The sequence below is a fragment of the Micromys minutus genome (genome assembly GCF_963924665.1).
Source record: "Micromys minutus genome assembly, chromosome: 10".
In the NCBI taxonomy this organism is placed as follows: domain Eukaryota; kingdom Metazoa; phylum Chordata; class Mammalia; order Rodentia; family Muridae; genus Micromys; species Micromys minutus.
In genome coordinates, this window is record NC_137979.1 from 41,667,812 (window position 1) to 41,686,366 (window position 18,555).

General features: G+C 46.5%; 1 protein-coding gene across 1 annotated transcript; it reads left to right on the plus strand.

Annotated features, from left to right (window-relative positions):
- Positions 1–3,740: 3,740 nt before the first annotated feature.
- Positions 3,741–18,423, plus strand: LRRC59 (leucine rich repeat containing 59). The gene is made up of 7 exons (XM_080924096.1): positions 3,741–4,085; positions 5,807–5,866; positions 8,203–8,361; positions 8,557–8,661; positions 12,209–12,281; positions 14,665–14,838; positions 16,497–18,423. The coding sequence occupies exons 1-7, from the start codon at positions 3,981–3,983 to the stop codon at positions 16,742–16,744; spliced, it is 924 nt and encodes a 307-aa protein (XP_080780222.1). The 5' UTR covers positions 3,741–3,980; the 3' UTR covers positions 16,745–18,423.
- The last annotated feature ends 132 nt before the right edge of the window (positions 18,424–18,555 follow it).

The following is an 18,555-nucleotide window of genomic DNA, read 5'->3' on the forward strand; positions in this document are numbered from 1 at the left end:
TAGTTCAGTAGTATAGTACTTACCTAGAATGACCAAGGATGTAGTTCAGTAGTATAGTACTTACCTAGAAAGGACCTGGCTTCCATACCTAAAGTGTGGGGGGGGGGAGAAGAAAGGGAGGAGGAGAGGGGGGAGGGGAGAGAAGTATAAGGAGAGAGGGGGAGGGGAGGGGAGAGGAATAAGGAGAGAGGGAGGGAGAGAGAGTGTAGAGGAATTTTGATTCAGTGATATGGCTTCTCTGATCATATCCAAAGGCAGTGGGTGACCCAGCTGGAATGCTGATGCACCCTTAGTACACACCTTTAAGGTAAAATCAGTTTGTAGAGAGAAGAAGCCATGTTTGAAAGTTATGTCTAATTGAGGGGCAAACAAAGTGATGGATCAGAGAAAGGTCTGACAGAATGAGTCAGTGACAGGGTGCTCTCTCACGAGGATAGCACAGGAACGTGAGGCTGTTTAAGAGCAGTGCCAGGAGAGCGAGGGTGAACTGGGAATCAGTACAGCGGAGTTCATGAGGTTCAGTGCAGGTCAACAGGGGCAGTAGAAGCCGGAGCCAGACGATTAGAATAAATATCTAGATTTAGTTTGAGGCCAAGCAAAACAATTCGGCGAGAAGCTGAGAGAAGCCAGGTTGAATCAGTTACCTTGGAGAGAGGTATTTGAGCCAGAGCATCTGAGTTGAACCAGCCAACCAGAGTTCAGAAAGAACTAGAAAGGGTGAGCTTATTCAGCAGTAGGTCTCAGAGGCCTTAGCAGATGGGGGCTGGAAGCTGAAGCCTTCAAGGTCGGGGCTTGTAGAAGATAACACCAGTAGCTAAAAGATCCCAGGCCCAAGCCTAGGGATAGCTAGACAGGAATGTTCTGGGCACAGCCCAAGCTGTATTTGTAAAGCTTTTGTACAGCTCTCATTTGTCACCTCATCTGAGGAAATGAAAGCAACCTTTACTTTTACTTGAGTGGGCCTGTGCCTGTGCCTCTGCATGTGCGTGGGGGTGTGCCATGGTGCCCTTTTGAGATCAGAGGACATCTTTGCAGAGTCAGTTACTTTCTTCGGTCTTTACATGTAATCCTGGGATCAAACTCAGGTAGTCAGGCTTGTGCAATGAGTGCCTTTACCTGCTAAGTGTCCGAGACCAGCTCGGGCAAACAACAGGTTCTCCCAGAGCTGGAGTGAGGATTGAAAGAAGAAAGACAAGTTAGTTAAAGTTGCAGCATGACTTTGGCCAGACTTGAGGCCTAATTACACTTTAATTACATGCAAAAAGGTAACATCAGTTCTGAGACAGGGATCAAGCGAGATAACAACCAAAGATCCTGTAAACATCTTACTGGAGGTACTCTGAAAAAGGTCAGAGACAAAAATGGATACTGCTATGCCTACATCTCAAAATCCTGCCCTGCCCTGAGCTGCATTCCTAAGGATACTGCCTGGAGCTTCAAATATGAATGTTCTTCCCTATGCCACGTTCTTAAAATCCCTGCCCCGAACTTCAGATGTAGATGTGCTTGAAACTAGCTCTTACAGGGCGTAGCAGAGAAGCCAGATTCCTTCCTTGGCCAGCCCCAAGATGTCCTCGGATAATATTAATATTACTCCACCGTCAACTGTTCAGAGTTGCTAATGCTCTCCACAGCTAAGCACCTTGTCAGCCCTGAATATAACACGACCACATGCTAGGATACAAACACACACAACCCTACACATTCACACAGAGGCTGGCTTCAAACTTACCATGCAGCCAAAGCTTGAACTACCAGTCTTCTGCCTCCACCTCCTGAATGCTAGACTTAGTCATGTACCTCTATGCCTGGTGCTTAAGGACTGCGAACTGAATTGGTTTGAACTGTCTGGTGGTTTGAGTAAGAATGGCGAGTATACTTAGTTAGCAGGGAGTGGCACTATTTGAAAGGATTATAAGAATTAGGGGATGTGTATCCCCCCCCCTCTATCTCTTCTTTTCCCCCTCTCCATCCCTCCTTCCCCTCACCCCCATCTGCCTATGAATCAGGATGTAGCTCTCAGATATGGTTCCAGCTCAAGAATGCCACCATACTTCTGGCCATTATAATAATGGACTAAGTCCCCAAAACTGTAATCAAGTCCCCAATGAAATGCTCCCTTTTATAAGAGTTGCCTTGGTCATGGTGTCTCTTCACAGCAATAGAACAGTGACTAAGACAAACTGCATACATACCTCTTTCCCCAAAATGCATTTACCAACCTGGGATTTCACCTACATCTAGTTAACTATACCCTCCTCTCCAAACAAAGCAGTTGGGTTACTCCAACCTATAGGTCCATAGTAACCCTTAGAACTTCCTATGTGTGGCCAAGCACATTCTGAGGGAAATAGGCCAATACACTAGTTTTTGAGTGCATTCACAGTAAGGCTCTTCAAATTTGGATATTATCCTCTACTTATCATCTTATGCCTGTACATAATTAGGCATGCACATGACTCAAATCAGATGCACCATGAAAAGATGCACCAAGAAAACAACTCGCCTTCCTTGACTGGGCACCTGCCTGCCAGGACGTTACTCCCCCAGTGCTTGTGACACTCATGGCCATGGCTCCCACTTCCCCCTCATGTCTCATTCAAGCAGAAAAACAGAGCATGCGCCAAAGCCTTTCACAGGGATCGGAAGGAGGCCATGTTCTCTAATTAGAGAGTGTGAAAAAGCCACTCTCTGCACTCAGGAAAGAGGACACAGATTATGGAGGGACTCTGTTTAAAGATGAAGGGGAAATAAAAAGAGATGTCATGATGTCTATCTCAAGGCAAAGCTGAAAGAAGGCATCATCTTAAGGAAAGCTTCCCAAGGGGGATATCCTTGGAATCTAGCTTTGTCCTACTTTTCTCTTCAAGGAAGATACTCTTTTGGGACAGGGTCTGTTTAATATATTTAAAAAAAATATTTATTTTATGTATATAAGTACATTGTCACTCCCTTCAGACCCACCAGAAGAGGGCATTGAATCCCATTACAGATGGTTGTGAGCCACCATGTGGTTGCTGGGACTTGAACTCAGGACCTCTGGAAGAGCAGTCAGTGCTCTTAACCACTGAGCCATCTCTCCAGCTCAAGTTTAATAGATTTTCATTTTATCCTTGCCCTCCATGCAGGTCACTGTGGAGAGCCCTGCCTTCATTCTACTGGACTCCCTTCTCAACTGTGTCTTTAATCAATAACAAAAACTTGACCCAGACCTTAGGAAATGACATGTTATAATTTATTGGAATACTGAGAGAGAGATGAATATGCTGGGAATTGAACTCAGGACCTCTAGGAAGAGCAGTCAGTTAAGAACAGCTAAAAGCTCTTAACCACTGAGCCATCTCTCCAGCCCAGGCCTGGGTCTTGTTAGTAGACCAGGCTGGCCTCTAACTGGTGGGGATCCTTCTGCCTCTTGTGCTGAGGTTACAGAGGTGGAGAGAGAGGAGGGAAGAGTAACCGGATTTAGAAGAGAAATAGGAGAAGTTTTGGAAGACACCCTCAGAGTTGGCTCCTAATCCAAAGGATAGGGATGATCTCATGAGGGATGCAAACCCAGGTCATGTAAAGTACAGTTTCTGTTCTTTCTGCTCCAGATGCCTCCGGACTGCCACGTCTCGCAACTCAACTCCTCCCGCCAGAGGTGGCGCCCCACAGCTGCAGTTCGCCAGCCCGGACGGCAGAGGGCGCGCCGGCACACGCTTGGGCCTCTCTGGCCCGGCCCATCTCAGTGGCCGCGGAAGGTGACGTGGACACGGAAGTGGTCGTCGTCGCGGCGGCACCGGTGGGAGCGGGGCCCTGGGTTGGGAGTGCGGCGGGCGAGCGGACGGGCGGCAGAAGCCTCGCAGCGGCGGCGGCGGAGGCGGCTTAAGGCGCAGGCGTAGTCCGTTGGGTGCGAACCTGCTGAGCCCACGAGCGGTCTCTCAGCGCTATCTCCTGCCCGTCGGAAACCGGGAGCAGGGACCCGCTTAGCCGGCGTCATCATGACCAAGACCGGTAGCAAGGGCGGGAACCTCCGCGACAAGCTGGACGGCAATGAGCTGGACCTGAGCCTTAGCGACCTGAATGAGGTCCCCGTCAAGGAGCTGGTCAGTACGACCCCACGAGCCCCGGGAGCCCACCTACTCTTGACGCCGGCCCCTCGCGGGCAGGCCCCTCTCCTAAACCTCAGTTTCTCGATCTTTCAAAACTAGGTCTCCAGGGAGGCTGCGGTCAGTCCCAGTGTTCTTATTGCGGTGTACACGTGTCACTTTGGCACAGTTCCAGAAGATAGGGTAGCTCTACCTACCCGATCCTGGGCTTTTTAGGGACCAGTAATGAATTTACCCTGGTTTTTTGAAGCTCTCACAACCTCCAGCTTCGTGCTGGGCCTTAAAGTGGAAACCCGCGAGAAGGGTTGTTGGATGTGTTTGAGGATGAATGAATGACCTGGTCCCAGGAAGTAGGCCTCCAGATAGATCTGGGTGTGGCGCCGAACCCAGCTTTTTCTGAGAAGCCTGCAATCCCAGTTGGCTGTCGCAGCTTGGAAAGTGAAATCTCTCTGTAGGACTGGGAAGGTCTCATCCCAGCTGCTCTGAAACTGTCCGGAATGGCGCCCCACCCTCCATTCCTGTCCACCCCCAATCCCATTTGGAAGCCTGGGGCCCTAGGGACATCACAGTTGCCAACATGGTATCTTCTTTTGGTGCTTACTCAACTCTGTGCTCCCTAGCTCTAACGCTTCATGTTCGCTTAACTTTGGATGACCTACACTTTCCTTATTGCCATTAAGGGATTATATTTGCCCTTGGCATTTGGCCTAATCTGCACGACTACCCCCTTTGTGGCTGTGTTGTATGGTGGTTTGAATGGCATGCCCAGTTCATATCCCAGCTCCATTGCTCAATAACTGAATGCCCTTGGCAAGTTAACTAGCCAACCTTTGTATCTCGATTTCCTCATTTATAAGATGGTGTTAATGGTTCCAGTTTCATATACTTAGGAGTATTAAAAGCATAATGCAGATACTTGGAAGGTAGCACATAGAAGTAGCTACCATTCTCCTCCCCGCTGTGGTATCCAGAACTTCTTTAGGTGGTCAGACTTAACTCTGAGATTTGGAGAGCTTAGGATCCTTAACTTCATGCCCACCCTCTTTCTCCAGAAGATGGCCAACTTTACTTGAGTCTGGCCTGAGAAAAGCTATTGGGAACGATTTCTTCCAGACATGTGGTCATTTTAGCAAGAGCCTCTCTAGTCCTGGACACCACTGAGAAATAGAAACTGGCTAAGAGGGCCTTGCTCTCACACTAGTGTTCTCTAGCTAGAGACCTCCTCAGAGAAGGCACCTGGTCTCCACACATTGGTGGACAGAAACCCGAATGCATGAGTAAATAAAACCGCAGCTCTTTATTAGACCCAGTTCCTGCCCTGAAACCAAATAATGGGCACCAGAGAAAACTTCAAGAGCTCTGGGGGCTTTTGAAGGATTAGTTTTTCTTTGGACACTCTATAGTCAAACCCCTCCTTTTCCAGTCTTCCCTAGATCTTAGTTGAATGGCCTTTTTCTTATCCATAAGAGCATTATACTTTCATGCCTTTTCTCCTCCTTAAAGTTTTACTATAAAGTGGAAGCCAGATTTGACTTGATATCCTCTCTTGCCTTCTGAATACTGGGGTCACCGGCATGTGCCGCCCTGTCTTTTCTCCATATTGTTTTCAAAGGCCTTTGCTAATTGTGGGAACATTCTCTGGAAAATGCTTCATTAGCATATGTTGTCGAATCATTCCAGGTGTTGGTTTGACACGTTTTTCTCATCTCTCTTTCTAGGCTGCACTTCCAAAGGCCACCGTATTGGACCTGTCCTGCAATAAACTGAGTACTCTTCCGGTAAGACTGGCATATTGCATTAGGTCCTGGAGCCCTGAACGTCTTTTGTGTGGCCAGGGCAAGGTGGGGCATAAAGTGTAATTTTAGGATAGGTCTACAGGGTCCAGTTGGATCTGAGACTATCAGTGGGGAAAGGTGGAGGAGGGTGGTGTTTTAGAACAGCAGGAGAGTCAGGCCATAGAAAAGTAAAGCCATCAGCGTGCTGGCTGAATCGCTTACTGGGCTCTTTTTTCTGCTTTATTTTAGTCTTTTGACAAAAGTAGTTTACTTCTCTTGCATAAGGGAGAGACCATTGTGTCAGTTTGTTCTACATTCTGTGGAAAAGTGATCTCCCATCCTTTGCATGTTGTTTTGTGCCTAGGCTGGCCTTAAACCCCCTGATCTTCCTGTTTCAACCTCAAGTCCTGGGACTGTAGATTCATACTGCCATGCCTGACGTGTGTTTTGGTTTGTTTAGAGTTTTTTGTTTGTTTGTTTGTTTTGCTTTGAGATCATAAACTGTGGCCCAGGCTGAGGCAGTCGTCTTGAAATCTTGAGATTTCAGCCTGAGTCACCACGCTGGGTCCCACATATCTTTTAAAGAGAAACAAGAAAGACTGTGGTTTGATGGGACTATCCTGCCTTTATCCCCCTAAACAAGAACTCAGATTACTTGAAAATTTTCTTTTATTTTGGAGCATACACAATGTATATCAAGTTCTTTTGTTGTTTTGGAATCTTTTCTTTAGTCAGTATAGAAAATAACGTGTCATTATAACATATAATTGGATCCTGCTCATGCTACCTCCCCCTCCTCCCCATCTGTCCTCTAGCAGAACTTCTGGCTCTCGTTTTCCCTGGAGACAGGGTTTCACTGTGTGCCCAGGCTGGCCTTGCTCGGCCTCCTGAGTGCTGTGGTTACAGGTGTAAGAGCACCCAGCTGTCCACCAGTGAGAGCACTGGATTCCTTCAGCCTCGGGTCCTCTCCTCAGTAGCCGTGCTCCTTCCTTTCTAGGCCTTTTTGTGCTGTCAGTGTGCCTCTTGCCCTGTACTATGGCCAGCCTTGCCTTGCTGGATTCCAGGGTAGCCTCCTTTTGAGCTCAGTCTCAGGGGTAGAGTTCAGAAGTTAGCAGTTTCTTCATTGGCTCATTACTCCCATCCCTCTCAGGGTTCTCCTGGGCCTCTCTTATTGTCAACAGCATTGTCTTCCCACAGCTCATTAAAAATGGTTTTTGTTCCAGAAGGTATTCTGTAGCTAATTAAAGAAGGTAGCAGCTCCTTGCAGCTCCACACCTGCTGTCCACTGTGCCCAATAGTCACTCAGCTCCTTAAGTTCACTTTTCAGTCTGCGTCTCTTCCGTTGTCTGTTCTAACGACCTTCCTTTCACTGTTCAGCACAGATCCACTGGTGTCTCCACAGAGTACGAACAGTGCCTGTGTTCGTACTGAGTGATATTGTCACTGTCAGATGAGTGCTTAGCAAAGGTTCATGTCAGGGATGTTTTGTTCTGTACCAAGAATGAGCCTGTTTGAGTAGGTAGGTCCTGGGCATTTAGTTACTTATTCTAACACTCTCTAAGCACTTGTGTGAGGTAACTGTGCTAGGTGTTACAAAGAACAAAGACTAAGACTTAGTACTCATGTGTGGTCCTTTTTTAGAGAAATGGATATATGTATATTTCTTTTCTTTTGGAGGGATATTGGGGTTAGAAATCAAACCTAGGGCCTCATGGTTAAGCTATGCTCAGTTTTTGTGTGTATGGAGCTAGGAATTGAACTTCCGGGCTTTGTGCATGCTGGGTAGTCACTCCACCATGGAGCTATACCTCTCCTATTGTTTGGGATGAAGTGTTGTTATTCTGCCCAGGCTAGCTTCTAACTGCACCAGTCTCCCAAGTAGGAGCACAGTGTGTACCACTATGTTCAGTGAGAAATCTTAGAAGAGATGAAGGCAGGGCACTGTGGGAGGACAGGAAAGGCCCTGCATCACTACAGTAGCAGTGTGGAACATGAGCTCAAGTTCTAACAAGAGGAAGGAGGGACTTTTTTTTATAAATGTAACAGCCCTGGCTGTCCTGGAACTCCTTCTGTAGACCAGACTGGCCTAGAATTCACAGAAATCTGCCTGCTTCTGCATCCTGAGTGGGTTATATGCATTTCTAATGATGATTTCTAAGTTGTTTTACAAGCTTGTCTTGGTAAATACCACCAGGAATAACAAGTGTTCTCTTCATTGTCATTTGAAGAGAGAGAGCTGGCAAGAGGTACAGTTGGGATTTACATACAGGTACTCTTCACTTGGGTTTCTACACCTTTATACTAAAGTGTGTAAGTCTCCTTTCTCTGGGTCGTCCTAGTCGGATTTCTGTGGCCTCACGCACCTGGTGAAGCTGGACCTCAGCAAGAACAAGCTGCAGCAGCTGCCCGCAGACTTTGGCCGCCTGGTTAACCTTCAGCATTTGGATCTCCTCAACAACAAGCTGGTCACCCTGCCTGTCAGCTTTGCTCAGCTCAAGGTATTATTCACAAGGGTGGCACAGCCAAGCATGGTCAGGGTTCAGGCCCTATAGGAGCATAACCTTGGGCAGGGGAGGGAACCAGAAACACCACCCCGTTGGTCTTGACAGTTTTCTTCTAGTACCTTCTGTTCTTTCTTGAGGGACTATGTATAAATTCAGGCTTAGCCAGCCTCTTTTTTTCCATCCCTGTAGAATCTGAAGTGGCTGGATCTGAAGGACAATCCTCTGGATCCTGTCCTGGCCAAGGTAGCAGGTGATTGCTTGGATGAGAAGCAATGTAAGCAGTGTGCAAACAAGGTAAGTGTGTGACTCCCAGGGGTCTCACTCACATTCTCTCCTGGGACTTTTTCTTCTTGTTTATTCTCCCAGGGTACCCACAGCTCCAGGTCTGGGTGAGATGAGCCTGACAGGGAGAGATTTGTGTTGCTGTGATTACTTAGTATTTATTATTATTTTAAAAAGTTTGTGTGTATGTCTGCATGAGTTTATGTGTACCATACACATGATAGTGCTCACATAGGCTATAAGGGGGCATTGGATTCTCTGGACCTAGAGTTACAAGCAGTGCGAGCTGCCTGATATGGGTGCTGGGAGCTGAACCCAGCTCCTCTGTAAAAACAGCAAGAGCTCTTAACTGCTGAGCCCTGTCTCCAGCATCTTTATTTACTAGATTTTAAATTTAGTAGTCAGAGGACAACATTGGTTGCATCCTGAGGAATGCTATTCAGATTTTGAGAAAGGGTTTATCATTAACCAATTGGACTAGATTGGCTGGCCAGTGAGACCCAGAGATCTTGTTCCTACTTCAGTAGCACTGGGATTACAAGTGTGTGCCACTATGCCCAGTGATTTTACATACGTGTTGGGGATTGAACTCAGGTCTGTATGCTTACAGGCAAGCTCTTTTACCAACCAAACCTTCCCGTAACCCTAACCATTGTTTTACTAGGACAAGAGGGTTAAAAGCTATGACCTTTTGATGCAGTAGTTTAGCCCGTAAAACTGTTGAGACTGAAGGCAGTAAGGTGGATCAGTGGATAAGGCACTTACCATCAAGCCTAATGACCTGAGTCCCAGCCCGAAGGAAAGAACTGACCCCTCTGAGTTGTCTACTGAGCTCCACATGCATACCAGCTTGGCCCATTCCCATCTCTCCTCCCCCTCACAAAGTAAACCTTTTAAAAATGGACTAAGAGACTAGAGAAGGGACTAAGATGCTGAGTGGTTAGGAGCAAATACTGTTCTCTCAGAACACCCAAGTTTGATTTTTAGCACCCACGTTGGCTGCTCAAGGGAGGTTTGCTATGTGTGGACTCCTCAGGCATGTACGCTCACACACACTTACATGTAATTAAATCTCTTTTTAAAAGGGGCTAAGGGCTAGAAGTCTATAGCTATTACAATCATATCCTGACACGTGAGAAGAACCAAAGGCATGAATGAAAGACAGACCTTTCTGGTGACCAGTTGTCTTGATGACAGCCTTACCTCGCTTGTTAAGAGTAGCACTGTGCCCTCAGTAACGCCCACCCTGGCACTGGGACAGATTTCTGCTTTAGTTAAGCACCAAATGGCTCACTGGACTATGTCTGGGGGCTATGGGAACAAGACAGATTTAGCTTTACTACAGTAAGCTAAGTATATGTGAGGGGTCTCCTGTGAAGCTCAAAAGCTATGGCCTTTCCCCTTTATCTAATCAGAGTTTATATATAATCTCACCATCAGTGAGAAGGAAGCCAAGGCTCTCTTGGCTCGTGAAAACTTGGCATTGATGAGAAATCTGGGTTTGGAAGGTTGATAGTGGCCGCTACTTCCTCTGCTGTGCATGTTTCACTTGTGATCTTAGTCTCATGACCCTAGGAAAGTGGGTATTTTCCTTTTCCAACCTGTGAAGTAGCAGTGTGTGTGCATCATTTATCTCCAGTCAGCAGATCATGGGGACTGTCTGGAACTCATCTGTCCAGAAGGGACTGTGATGGAATACTCGCCTAATGTGCATGAAGCTCTGGGTTTGAGCTCTCAAGGACACATAAAACCAAGTTTGATACAAGCCCACAATCCCAGCACTGACAGTGAGGCAGAAGGATCAGAAATTCAAACACTCTTAGCTACTTTGAACCACAATGTGTTTGAATTTCTCCACTCATACCCACTGATATTTCATAGCTTATGGCTACAGAGATAGTTTGTATTTAGTGCAAAGGTTCCGCTTCCTCCAGGCGTGTTCCAGGTAGCACCGTGCATTGCAGATGTGGTAAACTGTGGCACAACTGCCTGGAGCTGCAGCATACTTCCAGGCGTTGTAGAGCAATGGCTTGGGCGAGTCAGAAGAAAGTCGGAAGTTTCTAAAGCAACAGGTCCCCAGAAGCTTACCTTAGGGCTGTCTGCTAAACCTGCTTGTATAGTTGCTTGTTTAGTATCCAGTTTGGATTGAGACAGCTTTGTGCTGCTTTGGGCTCTCCTCACCATTATGTCCACTCATCCTCCAGTGCTTGCAGTTCCTTGTTGGGTAGCCATTTTTATAAGTTGGATTCCCTTCAGAGGTACTGGCAACTTCAAGTCCTGGGTTAGTAGTTTGTGGCTTCAAACCAAGCTGTGGGAGAGGGTTTTGTAGGCTGGCTGTTAAACCCTTGATGAGTGTGTGCTTGAAGTTCCCAAGACATGAATTACGCTTGAATTCTGTCCTGAGGGCCGCGTCCTTGTGCTGTCTTACTTTAGAACAGTTCAAATTTCTCCTTATTCATGCAGTGAAAATGCTGTGATTCAGCAGCAATGTTTATTGAGTGCCGACTGTGCTGAGTGACCAGAGAAGCATATGTTATCTCTGGCTTCCAGATCAGAGAATTGGCTTGGGAGACTTGAATGGCTTGCTGAGATCACACAGTGTGATAGAGTTTGGATTGCCAGGGGCTCTGAGTTACTCCATGGAACACCAGCTTCTAAGCATGTGTTTAACATGTAGACTCTCTGTGAAAACAAACAGAAAAGATAAAAGGATTCTAGCTCCTCTGTGTCCTCAGAGTATTTGTGACTTTAGATGTCATTCATGAGTTTAGCCTGAGAATTGGGGTGCTGGGTGCTGACTACATGTGGGTAGTGTTTGGGCCTTTGTCTTTGACCTGTCCACTGCTCAGGTCCTAGCTGTACTACTTTCTGCTGTGTGTCCGGGGTACACAGACTGTCTTGATTTTCCTCCTTTTGAAGAAGAAATCTGTTCAGTGCCTCCAACCAGTCATGCCTTGACACTTACCTATGAACAAACCAGTTCCTGCTTTTGAAGGGTCTTTTGACAGAAGGGTAGCAAGGAGTTACAGTGACTTAGCTGCATATGTGGGACTCAAGCCTATCAGGACTGTCACAATTGGAAGGCAGGCCAGCTTTGGATACTGAGCATGATTTATAAGAAACTGAAACCAACAACAGAGCAGAGGGAATTTACAGTATGTCAACAGGAGTAGAAGAGCCTATGCCCGCCAAGGAGAGGGTCAGGAGAATGTGCTGGAAGGAGTGCTTGTCTCTCTGGGGATGAGGAAGCCACTGGGTAGATTATGTGACATCACCCCTATACAGCTGATGTGAGTGACAGAAAATTTCAGATTCTAGTTGGTGTTGTCTTACAGGAAGTTTTTTTTTCCTGACAGTTTTAATGAACTGGACCCACTTGAATATTCAAGAAAGGTTGTCATTTCAGATAAAAAGATGGGATTGTCTCCATTGGCTCTCTCCCACGTTCAGGGCCCATGGTAGTCTGGAGTACTGAAATGAAGTCTCTTTCCTGAGACCTGACAAACATGAGCTGTGAAGACTGCTACCTGAGTAGCCCAGAGCCTCTCTTCTCCTGCAGGTGTTACAGCACATGAAGGCCGTGCAGGCAGATCAGGAACGAGAGCGGCAGCGCCGGCTGGAAGTGGAACGAGGTGGGTGGCCCTCCTCCTAGTTGGCTTTCCTGTTCCTCATCAGCCAGCAGGAGCAGGATCTCTAGCGGGGCTGGAGAGCAGGGTGGTGGGGCAAAGGCAGTAGAGTAGTAAATCCCCACAAACAAAACAAGTCACTAAAGTAGACCCATCTCCCCTTTAACCCCCTCAGTAGGAAACCTTTCCTATAGTAGGAAACCATCATCCCTGGAATTTTCAAGCCTGAGGTAAAACAGCTGTCCATGACTTTTTCTGCTGTTAGCAGTCTGTGATTCTTCACCATTCTGTGGGGCCACAGTGCCCTCTGGCTTGTCTTCACAGTTATGTCATCTCTGTAGAACTGCTTTCCACCTCTTAGCCTGAATCTTTTTGAAACAGTATGTCTATAATTCTTTCTTGGCTTTCCATTGATTTTAGAATGTCATCCCAAGGTAGTGAGGTGGCCAGCAGGCTCACTGTGACCACGGCCAGCCTCACCTTCTCCTGACCCTCACAGAAAAGCATGACATTAAATTAGCCATGTACATGCTTTGTTGGCAGCATATAGACTACAACTCAGGCGATGCTTTGCTGGGGGCACACTTGGCTGTTCAGAATAGCCAGGCTATGGAGAGAAAACTGTTTCAAAAAACCAAACCAAACCAGACCAAACCAAGCCAAACCCAAAGAACCCAACTCCAACAGCAATAACAAAAAAGGCCGTGAAGTTAGGGCGGTGATTACAAGGTGAGAGCAGACCTGGGAGATGTTAAAAGGATCGGGGTGAATATGATCAAAATCTTTTATGAGAAATTCTCAAAGAATTAATAAAAATATCATTTATGTATTGAAATGTAACCCTGTCTAGAACTTGCTATGTAGGCCAGGCTGGCCTCAAACTCACAGAAATGTGCCTGCTTCTGTTTCTGAAATTCTGGGGTTAAAGTTATATGCCACCATATTTTTCCAAAGAAAGCAAACATAGACTGGAGAGATGGCTCCGTGGTTACAAGCACTGGCTGCCTTTCTGGAGGAGCTGAGTTCTATTCCCAGCATCCTTATGGTGACTCATAACCATTCAGTTCCAGGGACCCGACAACTCTCTGGCTTCCATAGGTATTGCATGTACACAGTACACACATACATTCAGACAAAATACCTATGTACATAAACTAGAATTAACCTTTAAAAATGTAAGAAAGCAAACAGTGCAGCCATTAGAATTTGCCTGCCTTCTTCCCTCTGCATCTTGGCACTCAGTAACCTTGAGTGACTGGCTGGATTCTAAAGCTATGGTAGGAGAAAGGATGTGTCTAGTATTGACTCCACAGTCCCTGAACTCACCATGCCTGAGTTTCAACTCTTTGGTAGGTTCATGGCTGCAATGGCAGGACAGCTGTCTCCTGCCGTTGTCCACTCCTTGCCAGCACCAGGTCCCTGGAGACCAGGTTGTCTGCTCAGAACCAGTAGCAGTAGGAAGCTACTGTCTTAATGGTGCTACTTTTCAGCTCTATGGATTTCCCTAGCCTCTCAAGCCCTAAAATGGCATTTAACCACCACTTTGTGGTATTCTGACTTTGCCAACATGTGTTTTTAGACTTAGAAATGACTAATTTGAAAATGCGTTTTTAGAACCCAATAATTTGGCATCATGTAAACACACATGAGCTATAAAGCCAACCCTAGCAAATATAGTGTTGAGTAGAATCTTAAGTTGGTGTAACTTTTAGAAAGACACTCCACTGACCGTAAGCTGACATGAGCTTACCTCCTATCTCTAACTCCCAGGTTTGTGATTCCCTACCTTCAGTCTTTAGTTAGTTACTGTGTGTACCAACAGTGCACATGGTGGAGGTAAGAGGACAGCTTGCAGGAGACTGTTCCTTTATGAGAACTACAAATAAAAATTAGGTCACTGGGCTTGAGGGCAGGTAACATTCCCCACTTAGCCATTTTGCCAGCCCACCCTAACCTTTCTTAGGTTCTCCTATATTACACCCATAGCCAGAAGTCTCTTACTAAGCTTCAGCAAACCCAGAGAGAAGCATTGTTTTTTTTAAGGGAAACTTGGCCTAAGCTGGCCAAATATTCACTGTGTAGCTGAGGGTGGCCCGGAGCTGGTAATTCTGTTTCTGCTTCCTAAGTACCAGAAGTATATTTTTCATATATATATAGCCCAGATTTTCCCTAAGTAACCTAAAACTCAGTCTTCAGATATGGTCAGCAACTTCCACCCTAAGTGCTTGGATTATAGACCCATGCTACATTACCTGAATCCTCTTAAAAGTTTCTATGTGATATAGTGTAAGGGAGAAGGCAAATGAATCCACATTTGACCCACTCAGTCAGACATGCTGCTGGGTGTGTGTGTGTGTGTGAAGAATAAATTTTGCATATTATGTTGTAGAGGCAGAGAAGAAGCGAGAGGCCAAGCAGCAAGCTAAGGAAGCAAAGGAGCGCGAACTGCGGAAGCGGGAGAAGGCGGAGGAGAAGGAGCGTCGGCGAAAGGAGTACGATGCTCAGAAGGCTTCCAAGCGGGAGCAAGAGAAGAAACCTAAGAAGGAAACAAATCAGGCCCCAAGTAAGTTTGCTTTCCATTTTCAGGGTGCAGCAATGTGTAGGGATGGTCTGTGTCTCTGTGCCTATTCATCTTTGCCTTGAGCAAGTGACTATTGTTTGTTGAAGATGGGGGCGGGGCTTATATCTGCTTGACTGTTGAAGATGGGGGGTTATATAAATGCTTATTGTTGAAGATGGGGGTTACATCTGTTTGGCAGCAGGTGAAGAATAAATGAGAAAATCCTCATAGCTCTTGCCTAAAGTGGGCATGGCAGTTCTAGTGAGTTAGAGGCAGGAAAACCACTGCATTCAAGGCCAGCTTGGTCTATATATCAGATTCCAGAACAGCTGGAAAGGCATAGTAAGACCCTGTTTCTATATTTATTTAATGTAGACACACCAGAAGAGGGCATCAGATCACATTGTAGATGGTTGTGAGCCACCATGTGGTTGCTGGGAATTGAACTCAGGACCTTTGGAAGAGCAGTTGGTGCTCTTAACCACTGAGCCATCTCCAGCCCAAGACCCTGTTTCTAAAACAAAACCCAATTCCCTTTCTCCACCTAAAAATCTCAAGGTTTTTGTTTTGTTTTGTTTTTCATTATAAATGTAATGTGGGAAACTGGGCATGTTGGCATATTTGTAACCTTGAAGTAGAGGCAGGAGGGTAAATTTGATGCCAGGCTCTTGGCTGCAGTGAGAACTGTCTCAAAGGGGGGAAAAGGAGAGAGGGAAATGAGTTTGTTCATCACAGGAGAGACAGACAGACATATACAAAGAGAAAGATCTTAGAAAACAGCAGTCACCTATGATTGTCCTTGTCACTGGTAGTAGTTGTATTTTTATAACGTGTGTACCTTTTCCTGAATTAGTTTTTTTGAGAAAAGGTCTTGAACTGTAGCCTGGGCTAGCTTTGAGTTTGTGATCCTCTTGCCTGAGCCTCCAGAGTGTTAGGATTATAGGCTGAGCCACCACAACTGGCAGGTCTTTTCATTTTTTTAGACTTGCATTATTGTGCTGAAGACTTTGCATGTATATTTCACTTCAGCCCTGTTGTAGACAGCTGCACTATAGCCCAGACTGTCCTCAGACTTCCTGTGTTGCTTCAGGCTCTCAAATGTTAGAGTTACATGGTACTGTGGTACCATGCCTAATTTATGCATATTATATAATAGTGACATTTAGGATATTAGTAATTTGAACCCATCTCCCTTAGTGGGTGGCAATCTATCCCTTTTGGACACCCCTGATGAACACTTCCCATGATTCTGAAGACCCCAAATCATCCCTGTTACCAAAGAGAATGAAGACCCTGAAGACTGAGCTACAGGATGAAAGCAGAATGAACCCCCTCCCCCTTTTTTTCCTTTGGTTTATCCAAACAGGGTTTCTTTATGTATCCCTGGCTGTCCTTTGTAGACCAGACTAGCCTTGAACCTAGAGATCTACTTACCTCTGCTTCCCAAGTGCTGGGATTAAAGGCATGTGCCCAGCTAGCATCCCATTTTGAAATGTAGTCCTTAGAAACCTTGGGGAAGACTGCATTTCTACCTCTGGATAGGAGGGGATTTGACTCTCATTTAGCTGTTCCTAAACTGCTCAGGGCTTGAGAAGGAAGTGGATCAGCACGGACTGATTGCAGAGCCGCTCTCTACAAATTGACTTATTCTATCTCTTCAGAATCGAAGTCTGGCTCTCGTCCTCGCAAGCCACCACCCCGAAAACACACTCGCTCCTGGGCTGTGCTGAAGGGGCTGTTGTTGCTGCTTCTCCTATGTGTAGCAGGAGGGCTAGTTGTATGCCGGGTGACAGGGCTGCAACAGCAGCCCCTCTGCACCAGCGTGAACACCATCTATGACAATGCCGTCCAGGGCCTGCGTCATCATGAGATCCTCCAGTGGGTCCTCCAGACCGACTCCCAGCAGTGAGCTTATCCTCAGCACCCGCTGCCTCCCAGCCTTGGAGCTTGGATTCCTATGGAATTAGGTTCTGCTGGACACAACTTCTTTTTAGCGTCAGACCTACCTGCCATCATCAAATGGCTGCTGATTGGTACTTGAGATCTCCCCTTTGTAGGACTTCTCTGTTCCTTAGTCAGGGTTCTCTGGTGGAATGAGGAGAAATGGAGAGGGGGGAGGAAGAGTTACCTGCATGCCTAAAGGAATAGGCTTAGGAGTGGGGAGAGAGAAGGCATAGGCTTTTCTAGTTACACAAAGCTGTGTCTGTAAAGCAAAGTTCCTTTCTACTCAATGGTCAGCTGTCATTGCATTTATGCTTTTGTATGTCACAAACCCTTTCTTTTCATTCCTCCCTGGGTAACCAGGACAGATCAGAGGGCAGTGTGCTCCTGGGACTAGGGACTAGGAATACTTGGGTAAATCCAGCTTAAGCTGGGATGGTGAAGTAATACATTTTCCTAGAGATCTCAGACAGTCAAGCATTTTAGCGATGTCCAAAATGTCTGGCTGTGAACATGTGTTCCCTGCCATTGGTCCGGCGTAACACTTTGAGGCAGGAGGTGCCATCCATGACTTACTTGCCTATGGTGTTCCAGCTCTCAGTCCAGTTTTCTTCCTTTCCTTTATGACATTTGGCCTCCTTTATAATACCCAAGAGGATGAACTCACACCAGAGTTGTCTCAGCTAAAGTGAATCTTTCGTAATAGACAGTCTTAGCACCCACAAATAGATCTCTTACCATCAGGGTCCTGGGAAACTAACTCCTGTGGAATTTTGCCTCAACTTAAATGGCTTCCACAAAATGGCAGCAGGCTGAGCTTCTTGCCTCAATTTTAGAGCATTAACTCCCTGATGGCCTGGAAGCACAGAGCAGATTTCTGCAAAGCTGCACTGTGACTGCTCTCCTAGCACTTGGTGTGATGAAATACCTCAAAGGCAGCCTAGAAACTTGATTTCACAGAAGCAGGTTTAGAGTTGATTCTGGACCTGTGGACCTGTAACAGAAGGGAAGGAAGGAATAGAACAGTGGGAGCCAAAGGGAAACAAAGTCACACAGCACTGCAGAGTGATACATAACTAAACATTAGCACAAACCAGGGCAGCACCACCCACCTCCCTGCTGCTACAAGAAAGCATTCTCCCCTTTCCCTGCCTCTTCACAACAGCTGCATGAAGGGATCAGAAACAACTGTGTCTTGGTGCTTATTTGCTAAAAACTCCCAGTTGCCAGCTCTTCTCTAGAGGAGCAAGGACCTGTAGGAGTCTAGACAGTGTGGCCCTAGCGGCCCATGTGGATAGGTCTGCCACTCAAAGCTGTCCTGACACTGGAAGAAAGGCCTTTGTTTTTTCCTCCCCCAGATAGTTCTGCCATGTAGGTCCACCTTACTCAGAGTCACTACACATTCCTTTAGTCTTCCTCCAAGCTCCAGAGCCATTGGTACAAATGCTTTATTGAGATAAAATACATACTACATATGGTGACATCATGAAAACAGAAGTCAGTCCCGTCATAGTTTCCTGGCTGGTTGAGGCAGCTCAATGGCTGGGCATAGTCAAGCCAACCCACAGGCAAGAGTTCACTCTGACTTCGAGATTTGATGCTTATTCTTTGAATTTCTACAATTATTAAATCCATGTCTGAGTGGTCTCCCTTTCTTCTTTGTGCTGTGAGGGTCAACTGAGACGGGGTGGGATGGTTGTCCATGTCACCTTGCTTGCTGGGAGAGGAACAGTAAGTTGGTGGAGGTGGATTTGAGTGTCTCAGCCTTCAGTTCCCAGG

Excerpts from the sequence above, each read along its gene's own strand:
- LRRC59 (XM_080924096.1), top strand. The coding sequence starts at position 3,981 with ATGACCAAGACCGGTAGCAAGGGCGGGAACCTCCGCGACAAGCTGGAC. Across the intron at positions 4,086-5,806 it reads AGGTCCCCGTCAAGGAGCTG|GCTGCACTTCCAAAGGCCAC; the intron begins GTCAGTACGACC and ends CTCTCTTTCTAG. Across the intron at positions 5,867-8,202 it reads ATAAACTGAGTACTCTTCCG|TCGGATTTCTGTGGCCTCAC; the intron begins GTAAGACTGGCA and ends GGGTCGTCCTAG.